Source organism: Oryzias melastigma, linkage group LG12, assembly GCF_002922805.2.
Source record: "Oryzias melastigma strain HK-1 linkage group LG12, ASM292280v2, whole genome shotgun sequence".
In the NCBI taxonomy this organism is placed as follows: domain Eukaryota; kingdom Metazoa; phylum Chordata; class Actinopteri; order Beloniformes; family Adrianichthyidae; genus Oryzias; species Oryzias melastigma.
In genome coordinates, this window is record NC_050523.1 from 18,968,970 (window position 1) to 18,984,533 (window position 15,564).

Genomic DNA, 15,564 nt, shown 5'->3' on the forward strand with positions numbered 1-15,564 from the left:
GAAAACGGCCTTCAACTTCAAAATAAAATAAATCCGCATTTGACAGACAAAATAAAATAAGGCAGAATATTCAAAAACCGGATGTCTAAAGTTATGAGGATGCTGTTAATAAAGTTGCTCAAACAGTAATTGACATTTATTACTTTAATTTGTTGCTCCTTAAGTCGAACAAGTCTGATTTTTTCAGCTTCTACTTTGACAGATGTATTAAAGGAAAATCTACATCACATTTGAATGGTTCCTACATAAAATCTAGTGTGGAGAAACAGTTAAAGCAAGCTACAGATGTTTCATAAAGGATGAAGATGAACAGTACCATAAAAATAAAAAATAAAACTGGAAGCTAAAAAAAATAGAAAAATTAGACTCTGTCTTTAGCTTTGTATATGTCTAAAAACCTGACATTAAATTGGTCCATGACCTGCAAAAGGCTGGAGAGCACAGATTTATCCTTCATTACTAATTTGTCTCCCTTTTTTGTCTGAGTCAATTCAACAATCATCATCAACAGATCTGTTTGGACAAAGGCTTTTACAGTAATGTCTCATATTCCTTCAGATTGCCATTATGACGGGGATTTAAGATGGTCAGCCACAGAAACAGATAAATTGAGTTATATGGATTAATGTAGGCGGTTAGTCTGTTTATCTTGATCGACTTTGTTTGCTTGTAATTTTAAAACACACATTATCAAAAGCCATTTTCACAGAAAATCTACAATGCTTTTTTAACTAGTTACAGAAAATAGTGATAAACCTTTGCGTTTTTTCTTTTCTAAATTACAGATGCTCCATTAAACAGTTTTAAAAAAAGTTGCTAAAATATGTCCGAATGTGTCATTGTAGTAGAGATGGCTTCTGTTTGCATTAGACGCTATGACTATTCTAACGTACAATCTTTAGTTTAAAGTAGCTTTAAAATCTTTTTTATTTTTCAGGAACATTTTAATTGATATTTTGACCAGATAAGGCTCATCTTTAGACTACAATTGTATTCTTGCAGAAATTGTGTTCATTGATGACAAATTTTCAATATTCTATCTGCTGCTGGCTACAAATTTGTAAAAAAGTCAGCAAAAAACCCCAAAACTCATGTCATATATTGTAATTTAATTTAGTCTATTACAATATAATAAAATGTAATGTTGTGTAGTGTAATGTAACGTAATGCATTATAATATACTTTACTATACTATACTATACTATACTATACTATACTATACTATACTATACTATACTATACTATACTATAATATAATATATTATATGCAGCAGACTGGTGACCTGTTCATAAAATCCTTTCCACCTTTGTCATGGGAAGGATCACACATCAATTTAAGGGTGGGGTCATCTGGACCCCTTAAGAGGGCGCGAGGGTTAAAGTAAAGTTGGGCTTGTTTTAGAGTCAACAAGCAGAATACAATCTCCTCTGTTAGCCAAAGACAGCTCAAATGTGAGCAGCTTCACTTTGTTAAAGCTGACATGACAGCACAATGACCTCTTCTGCAGTGTCAACTCTAAGTGTAAGGAATGCTAACAGAAGGGTTTGAATTAGGCAACTAACTTTACAGTCGGAAAAAGGTCAGCTGATGCAGAAATCTCTCCTCCTCCCCATTTGACCCTTTTCACAACAGTTCCAGGAAGACTCCCTGCAGCGGGGAATCACCGTGTCTGACAGCCACTTCTCAGTGTTTCACCTTCCTTAAAGACAGCTGAACTCCAATCTAAATGGATGGTGTCATCATTGCTACTACTCAAGCCTGGAGAAGGGAGGATCGGCAGTTCCGCCCTCGTCTGCCTCTCATGTGATAAACAGACACACATTATCACTGGGACAGAAAAACAGAGAGCCGAATTCTGTCTCTCATCTGCCAGACACTTGCCGTTGAACGATGTGCTTTCATCACCATGTCTGTTGCACGCTTGTTGTCGAGCTTTCAGGTGCATGGCGGTGCTGTCATCAAAGAAGTACAAAATACAGACAAATATGCAGACTCATATATAAACTTGGGGAGGGTTAGGACTGTTTTCTGTTCTATGTCAGCATCTACAGACCTCCCTATATGGTTACGAGGTGTATTGCTATTAAAAGTTGAGTAAAAACAATGAGTAGAAGTATGTAACACTGTAGCTGCATTGTCTACAAAGCCAAAGGCTACATTTTTTGGCCTTTTGACTAATATTTTAGCTTTTGTTCAGTGAGGGTAACACTAAACAATGTTGCAAACACCATTATTAAATTCAGTTACAGGTGGTTGTATTGCATTTCTTTATCAGTATTTGCCTACTTGTATATATTAATAGGGCTGCACAGTGGAGCAGTGGTTAGCGCTCTTGCCTCACAGCAAGAAGGCCCCGGTTCGACTCCCGGCTGGGACCTTTCTGTGTGGAGTTTGCATGTTCTCCCCGTGCATGCGTGGGTTTTCACCGGGGACTCCGGCTTCCTCCCACCGTCCAAAAACATGCTTCATAGGTTGATTGGTGACTCTATATCGTCTCTAGGTGTGGCTGTGTGAGTGCGGCCCTGTGACAGACGGCGACCTGTCCAGGGTGTACCCCGCCTTCGCCCATCAGTAGCCGGGATAGGCTCCGGCACCCCGCGACCCCGAATGGGAAGAAGCGGTCAAGGAGATGAATGAATGAATATATATTAATATGTCAGAGGTTTCCTTACTTTGTATTTTTGTTTTATTAGATCTCATTGAGGTCGTGTTCATAAGAACAAATGTATAATCAGTGATTATGCATAGACTAACAATGGACATAAATTTTGAAGAGCAAAGACCCTAAAGTTATACCTTATCCCCTTATGAGTGGATACGGGCTGTCTGCAGGCAAATAATGGGCACATCTGTCCGGGACACACAGGTGGCCCATACTAAATTTTAAGGTCGTAGACCGATCAGTGAGCGGTTATATTTTTTTCTTCTATCGTGCTGTGAGTGACAGGTTGTACTGAACACTTGTAAAACATGAGGGTAAGTAAGGGTGAAACACAGGTGTGTCATACAGATTTTTTTTCCCTTCCAACCCTCTTGAGCCCTGGGCACTGTGCAGTGGGTTAATTAGCACTTTTCAAGTGAATAAGTGTGTGAAATTATAAAATTAGACAATCAGAGCATAGTTTGTGTGTGCACCCTATAGGCACTTGTGTCACTCACTATACATAAGTCCTGATACGTGTGTCCCGATACGTGTATCACTATACGTGTGTCCCGATATGTGTATCACTATGTGTGTCACAATACCTGTGTCACTATAGGTTTGTCACTATGCATGTGTCATGATAAATGTGTCACGATACATGTGTCACAACATTTTTGTTCCGATACATGTGTCAGTATCGATATGTGTCACTATATGTGTGTCATGATATGTGTATCACTATGCATGTGTCATGATACATGTGCCACTATACCTGTGTCACTGTGCGTGTGTTACTGTAGATGTGTCCCATCACGTGTCACAAACGTGTCCCAATACGTGTGTCCTGATAAATGTGTCACGATACGTACAATACGATACATGTGTCACAATACATGTGCTACGATACTTGTGTCACGATACGTATGTTACGATACATGTGTCACGATACGTATGTTACGATACATGTGTCAGGAAACGTGTGTCCCAATACTGTGTCACTGTACATGATACGTAACCAGATATATTCCAAGATAGTACCAGAGACAATATTTAAAAAAAAAAAAAGGATTATGACTTAGGAAAAACTTTATCTAAATAATAACACACCTTTCACATGAATAAAATGGTGAAATTAATTTTATTTACTAATCAGAACATTATACGTCTGGATGGTCTCACTCGTTTTTACAAGAGCCACGAAGCACCAAAATCTGCCCTTTTCTATGATACCAGTATGAACTTGGCACAGATTCTCAATTTGGTATTCATTTGTAAATTGGATATGTCCCATTCTGCTATGTAACAACCACAGCGACCACGAGGCTCATCGGTTCACATCTAAGACGGGATGGTTCTCGTGAGATCTCGTATTGTTTTGATACTATGTAGAGCTGCTGAAAAAGGCTGGTGTGGTATGCTACCAACTAGCTGTCGATAGTTTAGGTAGAACGCAAAAATAAGACGCTGAACTGCATGTTTGCTTATAAATAAATAATTAAATGTCGTCTTGACAGCATTTTAGATCGATACAAGAATTGTCAGTCAAAGTACTGCGATATTTCCCTGAATAGATGTTTTCTCAAACCCCTAGTAATGACTCTAGTTAGCATACTGTATCCCCAACTCTTTGCTATCTTGAATTATTATGGGGAATTTTTACTTGCTTTAGTACAATTTCTACAGAGCTCTTGTTTTTGGTATGTTTTTGCACTCGTACTTATTCGTCTTTCTCTAATATTTCCCCGTTTTACTCCTCATTTTCTCCGTTAACCTCCTCTCCTCATCTGTGGTCCCAGGCACAACTCACATGTCTCTGAGATAGCTCAGTGATTTTCCATTTGTTTGCAGACGGATCTGATTTTTCTTTTCTCCTTCGTCCCACATCAGTCCTTCCACACACACACCACAGATTAGATAAAAGTTCACATTCAGTAGCTAATTGTTTACGTTTATCGATAAAGAGGCTTGTGGTGTATGCAGTGGCGTAGTGGTGTCATGGTGATCTAATGGCCAGAGAGAAAAGCTTTTGACTGGTACTACAGTGGGTCCTTTCAAATGCAAGGGAGTTTTTTTCCCTCTGCCTTCACAAAAAGCCAGTGATAGTCTGAAGACCTGATGGTTTGGAGTTAGACATTCCCAGACACTCAGATTCCACCATGTCTTTAAAAGAAAGGGGGGAAAATATACTCAGAGTTTATCAGTGTATCACTAATTTGTTTTCTTAAGAAAAACTAAAGCCACAATAAAAACAACACAAGCAACACAAATACCAGAAGTTTAGAATGTATGGTTTTACATTAACCCTGTAAGGATCCTTGCCAACCATGACTACGTCACTTTCCACCAGTGTGTCATGGCTCTAAAACCCTTCCAACACCTGAGAAACCTGAGTTTCGATCACGAAATGCTCTTGCTGACAGTTACAGGTGCACTTGGAGGAGTATCCATCTTTGAATAAACACGGATGTGGGAACAGATATCCTCAACATGAACTACATCAAGTCCAAACCTCGCACCTGCCTCACCGATGAGAGCTTGAAGTCCTGCGAGAAGATAAAAGTTTCACCTGACGTGTGGAGAAGCTGTCCAATGACGTCTGAAACGTTCCTATGAATGGATGATGCCACAGCACTTAGTCTGCTTTGATAAGATGATGCTTTGCATTATCATTGGCATTATTCTCTGTTATGTAATAAATGCCGTTATCAGCTAGTCCCATGTAACAATCCAAACACGAAGATATCTCATACCAATCAATCCAACAACAACGAATTGTTCTTTTCAACAAGTATGGAGCTTTAATGGTCGCTCATCAGCAGCCTCATTTGTGCGGTATTAGGTTACTACTAATGCTAGTCGGGCATCTTCTGTTGCTGCTAATTCACATTCAGAACATTCATCTGTCAGAAACAGTTACTGGAAACCCCGCCCGATCTGCAAACGCTGATCAAAAATGAAAGAGACACATATGAAAACAGGGGTGGAGCTAAATATTGGGAGTGATGGGCAGAAGAGTTTGGAAGGGGGGGGGGTGAGAACAGCAGAGTGGAAATAAAAGGGTCAAGAATAAGTTTTTTACAAACAGTTTTTTTTAATCAAAACAGCATTTAGGTCCTATTGCTAATGATTAAAGAAGTGTGTATTGATGATTTCTTCCTTTTTGTCAATAATGATATTAATATTGGCTCAAAAATTGGGGGACAAGTGGTGGGGAGGGGCAAAGATTACCCCCTGTAGCTCCGCCTCTGTACAAAAATCAATGTATGCTCCTAGAAACAAAAACAACATCATGTTTAACTTTAATATGTTTGTGCTGCAATGTTTGCTGACATGCCTGAATTCAATTTCTTTAATATTTAAAATTATTTGAAATAATTTTAAAAGCTGAAGCTATGCTGCAGAGTACACCCTTGCTTTAAGAAATGCAGTCACTAATATTTCAACCAATTATAATTTTTCTGCATCTAAACGGTTAATCTAAAATATGTTAAGTACACTTCACCAAATCTGACAAACAACAAATGCCTTCCTCAAAGAAGAAAAGGAGGAAAACAGGTGAGTGAGCTTTGCTTTCATCATGTTCCTCCACCCACAACAAATTGAAACTTTAGGGTTATGGGTGGCCCTGAATGGTTCTGCCCCCACTTTGCCAGGAAACACCCATTTATTACAGAGGAGTCATTGCAGACACGTAGGTTGGAGACCAATTCGGAGTACATAGTTCTTATATTCTGTCCTCTTCCTGAAAATACACATTAAAGTCTGTGATCATTGGGGAAACACCCGTTCCTTGTACAGAGAGTCTAAAGCAAGTGGAAGTCATAGATGTGCCATCTGTTTGTTTGTTTTGTTAAATGACGGCATGGCTTCACGCAGTCTGACCTTAAGATAATCATATCTTTAATAGAAGGCCTTTATGCGAGCCAGATATTGAAATGTATTTAAAAAAAAACACAAAGAGAGAAAGGTCAGGGTAAAAAACAAATAGGATGAGGTGATCATTAAAGATTCATGAAGAGAGTTTCTAGTAATGTCTGTTAATTATGACGTCCTGCAGAGCAGCAGTAGCTCTTTACCGGTGCAACGAAAATGGAGAGGAATATCGGAAATCTCCAGCCAAATTCCAGCTTGGACGAGGAAAACAAAGATGCATGTGGATCTATTCGTCTGCACGTGGATGCAGGGAGAATGTGGCTCGCAGATTGTAGTTTCTACATCACAACTACAATCTTTTCAAACAGCATTTTTTTCTCTGTACCCAATTCAAAACAATTTAAACAAAGAAATACTTAGAAATGTAACTTTTGGTTTAATTGTCTTTATTGTTGTCTTCCATCATGAGAAAAATGCCACAAGAACATGTTAAAAAGACTAAAAACTGTTTCAGCTTGTAGTTCCAGAAGACAATCAAGGAAGTTTTAAGTCCTGTTAATTGTGTTTTTTTTTGATAACTTTTTAGAAACTGTGTAAAATGAAAGAAGCTTTGAGAGATATAAAGTGTTTAGGTAAAGCTAAGTTTTCTGAACTCACCAATTGCCATATTTCTTTAAAAGAAAGTTGTTTAAACATTTTTTGAAGATCTTCCTTCATATTTCTATTTTTTAAATATATTTTTATGTGAATATGTCTAGTATAAAACAAGTGCAGCATATAAGTATTAAAGTATTAGTGAGTATTTAACTTATATAGACATAAATTCACATATATTTTTACAAATCGTTTACCATATAACTATTACATTGTGTTTTCCAGCCCTTTTTTCTGTTACCATTGTTTTGGAAATAATGACGTCTTTCTGTGCTGCTGTTTGTATTCTTGTTCATTGTTCAGGTTAAACAATGTTACTTTTATTAACTCATTACTGCTAATTCTAGACAGACAAAAGGGATTTCATGGTTAAGCTTGTGCAAACATTAGCCAAGACATTAGTTTTCTTCTATTCCCACTCCACTTTCAGGGTTTCCCCTAGTGCTGGATGGATCGATCCAACATATCAATAGTGTTGATCTCAAGTTGGTATCGGTTTCGGATCGATACCGGCCCGCAGATGCCAGTGTTTGTTGTTTAAAGCTTTTCTGTATCAGCGAAAAGGACCCAGATGAGTCGCTGCCCCCCCCTCTCTCATCAGTCCTGAGATCTCAGCAGCAGATCTCACAGAGCATGCATATTAAATAGCTGAATTGTTTTTGACAAGTAACTTTTTAACTGTTTTTATTGTTTTATTTAAAGGCTAAGAAGTTACAAATGATATTTCTACCAATTTTTTTCTTTTTTAGTTAAACATTTTGATTTTGATTTTGTATACGTACTTGTTTCTTTTGGTTTGTTGACTGATTTGCATTCACTTCTTCACTTTTTACTTAATTTCAAGAGGTTTTTGATTATAATAAACTGTTTTCCATTTATTGAAAATTTTGTCCTAATTCTGTTTTTATGTTTATCAAGTAATCTAAAAAAAGGAAAACTTACAAAAAAACATTCACGCAATTAAAAACAAATTAGATTTTGAGGTTCATGTCACATCCATTGCATTTAAAAAAAATATTGTTATTGGTATCGGTATCGGCGAAATTGATCGGTATTGGATTGGTATCAGTACCCAAAGGCTCAGTAACGCCCAGCCCTAGTTTCCCCCCCGTGTTCCCGGATAGGAGCACAGACTGCAGAAGAGTGGAATAAAGAGTCACAATCTATGCGGGTTGCATGGCCAGACTGGAAAAAAAAAAAATCATGCATCTCTGAGAGTGTTCAGGGGGGCCGGGCCAAATGGTTTCTTCAGTACCGTATGCTACCTTTACACTGGGCTCATAAAACATGTGCACACTTCAGGTTTCTGCATTCAAAACTCTCGTTCATGCATCACGTTTTTTCAGTTTGCTTTGGACTATATGAACAAAACGTATAGCCATTAAACACACTTTTAAAGTTAAACCAGGTCAAACTTTGACTCATCAGGGACTTGGATTTGGTAGCGGAAGGGCTTACTGTTGGTAAATTGATAATAATGGAGAAATTGATAATTGCAGCTTCTGCTAGACCAGAATTCTGTGACACCAAATCTTTCATATATCGGAATGGAGCTGTGATAGAAAAAGCTTGGAGCAAGATTTACAGGATTTGCAACAGCGTCTTCCAACAAGCGCTAGTACCAGGTAGCATCGACTGTGAGAAGCGGGGTAATCAAACAAAAGTTTTCTGTTACACCTGGAAAAGTGGAACATTCAGTCATGACTCAGCAGTTTTCTTTTAAAAATCCAAATTTCTTTAGTGCCAGCACATCAAACCCGCACATTAGGAAACTATTTTAGATGAGGTTTGGTCAACTTGGAAAAAAAAAAATGCTTGTACTACTGTTATCAAATGTGGTAAAACTATGTTCATGCACAGTATTTTCAGATGAAGAAAAATCTTTTTATTTAAACAAAACTAAACTTAGTTGTGGTTTTGTTTTCCCATTGCAATAAATCTCGTCCCATGTCTTTCTGTTGTCTATTATATTTTGAGGTTTTTGTGACTGTGGGAGACTGTATGCATGGTAGCAGCCTCTACTTATCCACATATGGAAGTGTGCAACTTTCCACGACTTCCCTTTTTCTCAGTAAACTGACGAGTGGTCAGAGGAGAGCATTCAACAGGGGATCCATTTCATCATCTGCTCAGATGATGAGAAAAACTGGACCCCGAACCACTGTGGGAGTTTAGTTTTTAATCACGCAACCACGGCAGAACTGATGTCCACGTTGTCTTAAAATATAATGTAAAACCAAGAAACAAAGGTCAATGATACTTTAATAGGAGAGTGGGAATCTATTCGGGAAAGCAGTGTGGACTTCCCTGAATTCAAGAACAAAAAAAACGGGATAGGGAGGTAGGACTTGTTGTGAACACAGGAGAGTGACCTCACTTCCAAACTGCAAAGGGTTCCAGATAGGGGTGTAAGAAAATATGGATTCAGGGAAATATCGCAATACTTCAATTGGCGATATTTGTATTGATTTAAAATGCTGCCAAGGCGATATTTAATTATTTAAATGGCAAACTTGTAGGTCAGCATCTTACTTTTGTATTCTACTTAAACCCCCGACCACTAGTTGGCAGCACAGCCCACCGAGCCTCTTGGAGCAGCGCTACACTGTGACTGAAACAAAACAAGATCTCCCAAAGCCATCTGAACCCAATGTGAATCAGTGTTATGTGTACAATGCTGTGAAAAAAGGCATTTGTGGGGGTGAGCGGTGATATACTGTATGTGTTTACTTCTGCATGCGGGAAAACGGAAAAACCGCGCAGTGGTGCAGACTGTCAGGAAGAATGATATAAAGCATCTTAGCCACATTTAGTCCTTCACCCTGTCTCAGCTTCATCACACTGCTGATCGTCACGATAGGTTAAATAAAGCATCAGATCAGAGAGAAAGTTCACCTCTTACTGCTTGTTTTCGCCCAGATCATGAAGAAAAAGTATTTTTAAAGAAGCCTGCGCAGTGATACAGAATGTTTGGGTTGTGTGACCGAAACTAATTTTTTAGATGTGGTTTATTACTTTGGTTTATCACTTTTTAATCCACACCCAACAGCCAATCACCCGGACCAAGGTATTAAAAGTGATAAACCACAACTGCCTGGGCTCTCTCTTAGAGACACAGTTAACACATGCATGACATACACATGTATGTTCCATTCTCATGACACTCCAAGGTGGTTGTATGAGCCTCAAGGGAACTGCAAGATATATCTGCACTCCCCTTAAATGGTAAGTGGTGTATGGCCCAAAGCGCTTTACAGTCATTCACGCTCAGACACCGGAGTCAACGTATAAGCACCAGAGGCAACATAGAGTTCAGCGTCTTGCCCAAGGACACATGGGCGGCCAAGGCGGGAACCAAACCTGTAGTCTTCTGATCAGAAGTCAACCATCCAACCTTTACACCATTGCCACCACTCCTTTCTCTGACCCTACACGGGCCAAGTCAACCCAAGAACTTGCACTGGTCAACCCCGGTGCAGGTGCAAGTGATTCTTAAGGCTTTAGGTATTCCTGAGGACTACACCATGCTCATAATACTCTCCAGGGGTGACATCAGGAGGCTTTCAGGAGATAGCCGAGTCACCACTTGCTCTCTTAACATTATAGGCTAGATCCACAACGCCAGTGTTTCCCAACCATACTCCTGTTCAAATTGTGCTCAAATATGACACATCTCTTGATAAGGAATATTTTAGAATTCAGTGAAAATGGATCATCTCATATCCTAAATATAGACTTTAATGCAACAAAAATCTAAAATAGAAATCAACATGCTTACATTTTCTAAACCTCAATCCCTTATGAGGTCATGGAGTTGCTGGAGCCTATCCCAGTTTCTGTAGGGTGAGATGGAATTCCATTCCAGAGAAACACAAAGGCTTACAACTACACATTCTCACAAAAGAGCAAAAAGGAGTCACAAATTAGCCTACAAAGAATGTTTTGGACTGTGGGAGGAAGCTGGAGGGTCCAAAGAAAACCGACACATGCACACAGAGAACATGTGATCTCCACATAGAAAAGTTATACAGATTTTAACCTTCTCACTGTGAGGCGAGCGCTAACCACTACACTAACACGCAGCCCCAGAACTCCGACAGTTTCACAGGTATTGTGGAGAACTGAGCACGTATAGCTGTCCACTGCTTTGAATTAGGTGTGGAGTAAAGACAACAAATGAAATGAGATGAGATAACAGAGCACACAGAAGACAAATCACACAGAATCCCCTGGTATGTTTTGTCTGGGACCAACACATCCTGCTTCAGGTCATGAGAAGAACTTTTTCCATAAATCTAGACCTGCTGTACCGGCAAACGCGCCTTAGAGGATCTGCTGTTATGTCGCCAACTGGTCATGTTACAACTGACTCATATTTTTATATTTAAAATAATAATAATAAAAAAAATGAAATTGTTCTGTTTTTTACAATAACAAAGAGTCCTGGATACTTAAAAAAACATGAAAACTGTTAAGCTGTCGGATTTGGTCAGTACTTCAGCTTTCATTCAGGATATATTAATCAAAAGAGAGTCTGGTCACTCCAATGCATGAGCCCATAAGAAATTAGATTCAGATGATGTCTTGTAATACTTTCCTGATTGAGAAAGCTGTTCAAGGACAAACGTAAGAGGAAAAACAATAGTAACCAACGGAAAAGTAGTAAAAATCAAATTATCCAAGAATTTTCTTGACCCATTACATTATCTACACTTGTTCACAGGAAAATCCTCTCCGTCCCACTCTGATCATTTTTCATAATGATCTTTTAGTAATGATTTGTGCCATTTTTAGCCAAAATAAAAAAAAATAAAAAACTGTAGTTTTCTAAGACATAGTTCCTGCAGAGCGACAGTTTGTTAAAAATTCACCACTGAGTTGTGGTTGTTTATGTGAGGTAAGCCTATGCCCACTTCTCCATCATCCATATGCTTCAATACATCCCGCTAGCTCACACCCCTCCAACCCAGCATTACTGGTGCAACAACAATGGTGAGCAACATATTTAAGCTAGGTGCCAGTTTAGACGAGGAAATAAATTGCAGTCGTCTGCGAGTGAACACATTGGAATGGAGTGGAGTAGGGGGCTCGTGGTCCGCCGATTGTAACACTTAAGTCACAGCAACAAGCTTTTTCAAACCAAGAGAATCTGGCCACAGAGAAAAAAATATGGCGCTGGAAGATCAATAGCTGGAAGTCCCTCCCCCTGCTGCAAAAAATACAGAAAACATTAAGCCATTTTGTATGTAACCAAAGGCCCCTTTTTCCAAACTGAATTTTCCGCTCCTTATTCATGATTAGAAATAGAACATTTTATCTTAATTTTCTCCATACATGTCCTCCATCATGAGAAAAATGCCACAAGAACATGTTAAAAACCTAAGTTTTATCAGTTTTTACTAAATAACTGTTTCATTGAACTTTTTTTCTTGAAGAATTTAACTTTATAAATAATTTTGTATTATATACAGGTAACATATTGTTTGTTAAAACATGTAATAAAGCTTATTTCAGTATAATATTTATTCAAAGTGGAATCCTCCCTAGTCTCTGATGCTGTGCAGACGCCACATTCACTTTACAAATCAATCCATCAACTCAAAACTGAAGCTCTTTCGTCTAATGATTGTTTATGTTTTTTTGGGGTGGGTTTTAAGAAAAGGTTCCATGAGTGGAGGACTACAATCCATGAGGCTCCAGACATGCCACCTCTGCCATTTAGATGTTTATCTTATAACTTAGTAGTTAACTCTTTTGCCTTCATCTTAAATTGCAGAGGCTCACATTTCAGTCGCTTTCGAATTCTGAGTTACAATGTAGAACATTAATGCTCCAATCTAATTTCCTACATTTCACGAAATGTAACTGTCAAATATATATTTTAAAAAATTCCCTCATCCAGCAGAGTAGAATATGTGGGTGAATTGTTTTGTCAACAAAGAGAAGGACCTGGAGCAAATGGTTTTTCTCTAACAGTTTTTTCCAAACAAAAAAAGCAAACATTAAAGTCTACGTATGTAATTTCAGTCTTTTATGATACATGGTGATATAAAAAATTCATAAGTGTTTCTTGTATTCGCCAACTATTAAAATTTAGGGTCACTGATGCGTCCTTCATTTACTCACACTCCCTCCTCTCGGCTGTCATCTCTCCATCAGATTGTCTAATTATCTAAAGCAGCTCCACCTTTGTTTCTGTAAAATGTTCTGCTCTCATCTATGTAAATGAATCAAGATATTCAATATATGGCAAAGCAAAGAATGTTTGCTATCAAGGTTACCTGTATAAACTGAGTCAGCACCAAGCTCCTGTTTGATAAGGGGTTAAATTGACCAACTTTTTATTACGCACTATCTTAAGATTAAATAAACTACAAAATTCCCAGACATATTTTAGAAAAATGTCATCGATTTACAATTTTTTTTAGATCTTGAGTTGCAGGTATGAGTCACATCATCTGTCTGGGAGATTTCCTGTTTATTTGAGGGTCTATGGACTCAAAATGGAGTTTGACTAAACTTCAGTCATGTTTTGTAACATGGTCTTCTACATCTGCCCATTGTGTTATACAGACATTTAAAGAGGCTTAAAGTTACAATTTATATGCTTGTCTGTTTACCAAACACTTTCAGATTATGTTATTATTTCCAATTTTTACTTAAAAATCTAAAATTGATATTTAAAGTATTTTCAGCCAATAACACCTTCTGTAATTCCTACAATATTTGGTGTAATCCCACAGGATTTTAATCTCAACCACAAAGCATAAAATAAATTATCCTTGGGACCTTGATATCCAGGAGTCTTCTTCTTGGAAAGAACAATTTCCTTCAACTTTAAGATGTGGATAAAAGATCTCTTACATTGTTTTTTTTTGAAGAAATTTCAAGAGGTTGTATACTGAATTTTTATGTCACTTGGAATCAGTTCTAAAGTTATATATAGATTTTAGCTGTCACTGCTGTTAGAATATTTATTAACTATTGACCATATACTTTGCAAATTTGCGACTGAGAGGTTTATTTTCTTTTGAAAATGTATATTTTACAAAATATTTGCAGTTTTAATAGGTGGTACAGTCATGGGAGGGAGGGGAGGGTGTGTGGGGGGGTGTTATCAGTTTTGCCTTCTTTGTCAAACCTGCATCTTTGCACCCCCTGTTTAAATATAAACTACCAATATAAATACCGGTACTTGGTTTTTAAAAATAGATCTAAAATTTCAGCATAAAGACGACAGAACTAAGTATGACACCTAGTAATAAATAAAAACTCTTATGATACTATTTTTATTACGTTTCTCGGTTCACAATACATTTTATATACTCAATTTTTGCTATATAAATTTTGTACCATTTAGTTTATAACAATAGCCTTTCAGTAGACAAGACACTTAATGGATTACCAGATGGATTAGTAGGTCTTACCTAAGACTATGGCCACCGTCTTCAGCAGAGACATCATCGTATCTCGGTTGCGCCGCTGTCCAGAGCTGTGTCGTGACATCCTCATGGTCCTCTGCCTCACGTAGACGAAAATGTGTGCGTAGAGTGTCACCATGACAACGAAAGTTACCAGGTTAAACACAGCCCAGAAGACCAGGTAGGAATTGCTATAGAGTGGCGCCATGTTGGAACAAGACTTGAGGCTGCAGATGCAGTTCCACCCCACACTGGGGATGGCTCCCATCACTATGGACATGGTCCAAATGATGACGATCACCACCACCACGCGCCGGTTGCTCATCCGTGTGTGGAGCTGCATGCGGAACACTGTGATGTGTCGCTCTATGGCAATGGCAAGCAGATTGGCCACAGACGCTGTCAGGCTGGTGTCGATTAAGCCCTGGCGCAGTAGCCACGTGGAAACGGTGAGGCGCCTCGTGTTCGGTCCGGTGTTGAACATCAAGTAGAAGTACGCCAGTCCGGCAAAGAAGTCCGCAGCTGCCAAGTTGGCCATCAGATAGTAAATAGGGAAGTGGAATCTTCTGTTGACGTAGATGGCGACCATCACCAGAAGGTTGGCGAGCATGATGAAGATGCACACGGTGATGCCCAGGCCCATCACCAGCCGGCTGACGGTATTCCAGCCCGTAGCCAGGTGCTTGCCACTGCGGTTGTAGAAGAAGGCAATGGTCTCGTTGTAGTAACACTGGTCTTCATCCATGGTGGGAGTAGTGCTTACTGAAATGACAAAATAAACAAGTATTTTAGAAGCCTCTTAGACTTCCTGGTTAACTTCGGTGGTAAATAAAACTGTTGGAAAACTGAGCAAGTTCTGAAAATGTTCTCAAAAGATTTTTCAATCTCAAAGTTTATAGTTCCAGGAGATAGATTAAAAAAACACTCATAGTCCTGCAAAATAAACTGATAACAGTGTTTCCAACCAACAT

The 15,564-nt window shown here is 38.5% G+C and overlaps 1 protein-coding gene across 1 annotated transcript in view; it reads right to left on the reverse strand.

The window, feature by feature from the left end:
* Positions 1–15,564, reverse strand: part of lpar1 (lysophosphatidic acid receptor 1) — a 59,721-nt gene that overhangs the window by 7,986 nt on the left and 36,171 nt on the right. The window contains exon 4 of the mRNA XM_024299679.2: positions 14,600–15,355. Within this exon, the coding sequence (XP_024155447.1) occupies positions 14,600–15,355 (756 nt within the window). The remainder of the gene's footprint in view (positions 1–14,599; positions 15,356–15,564) is intronic.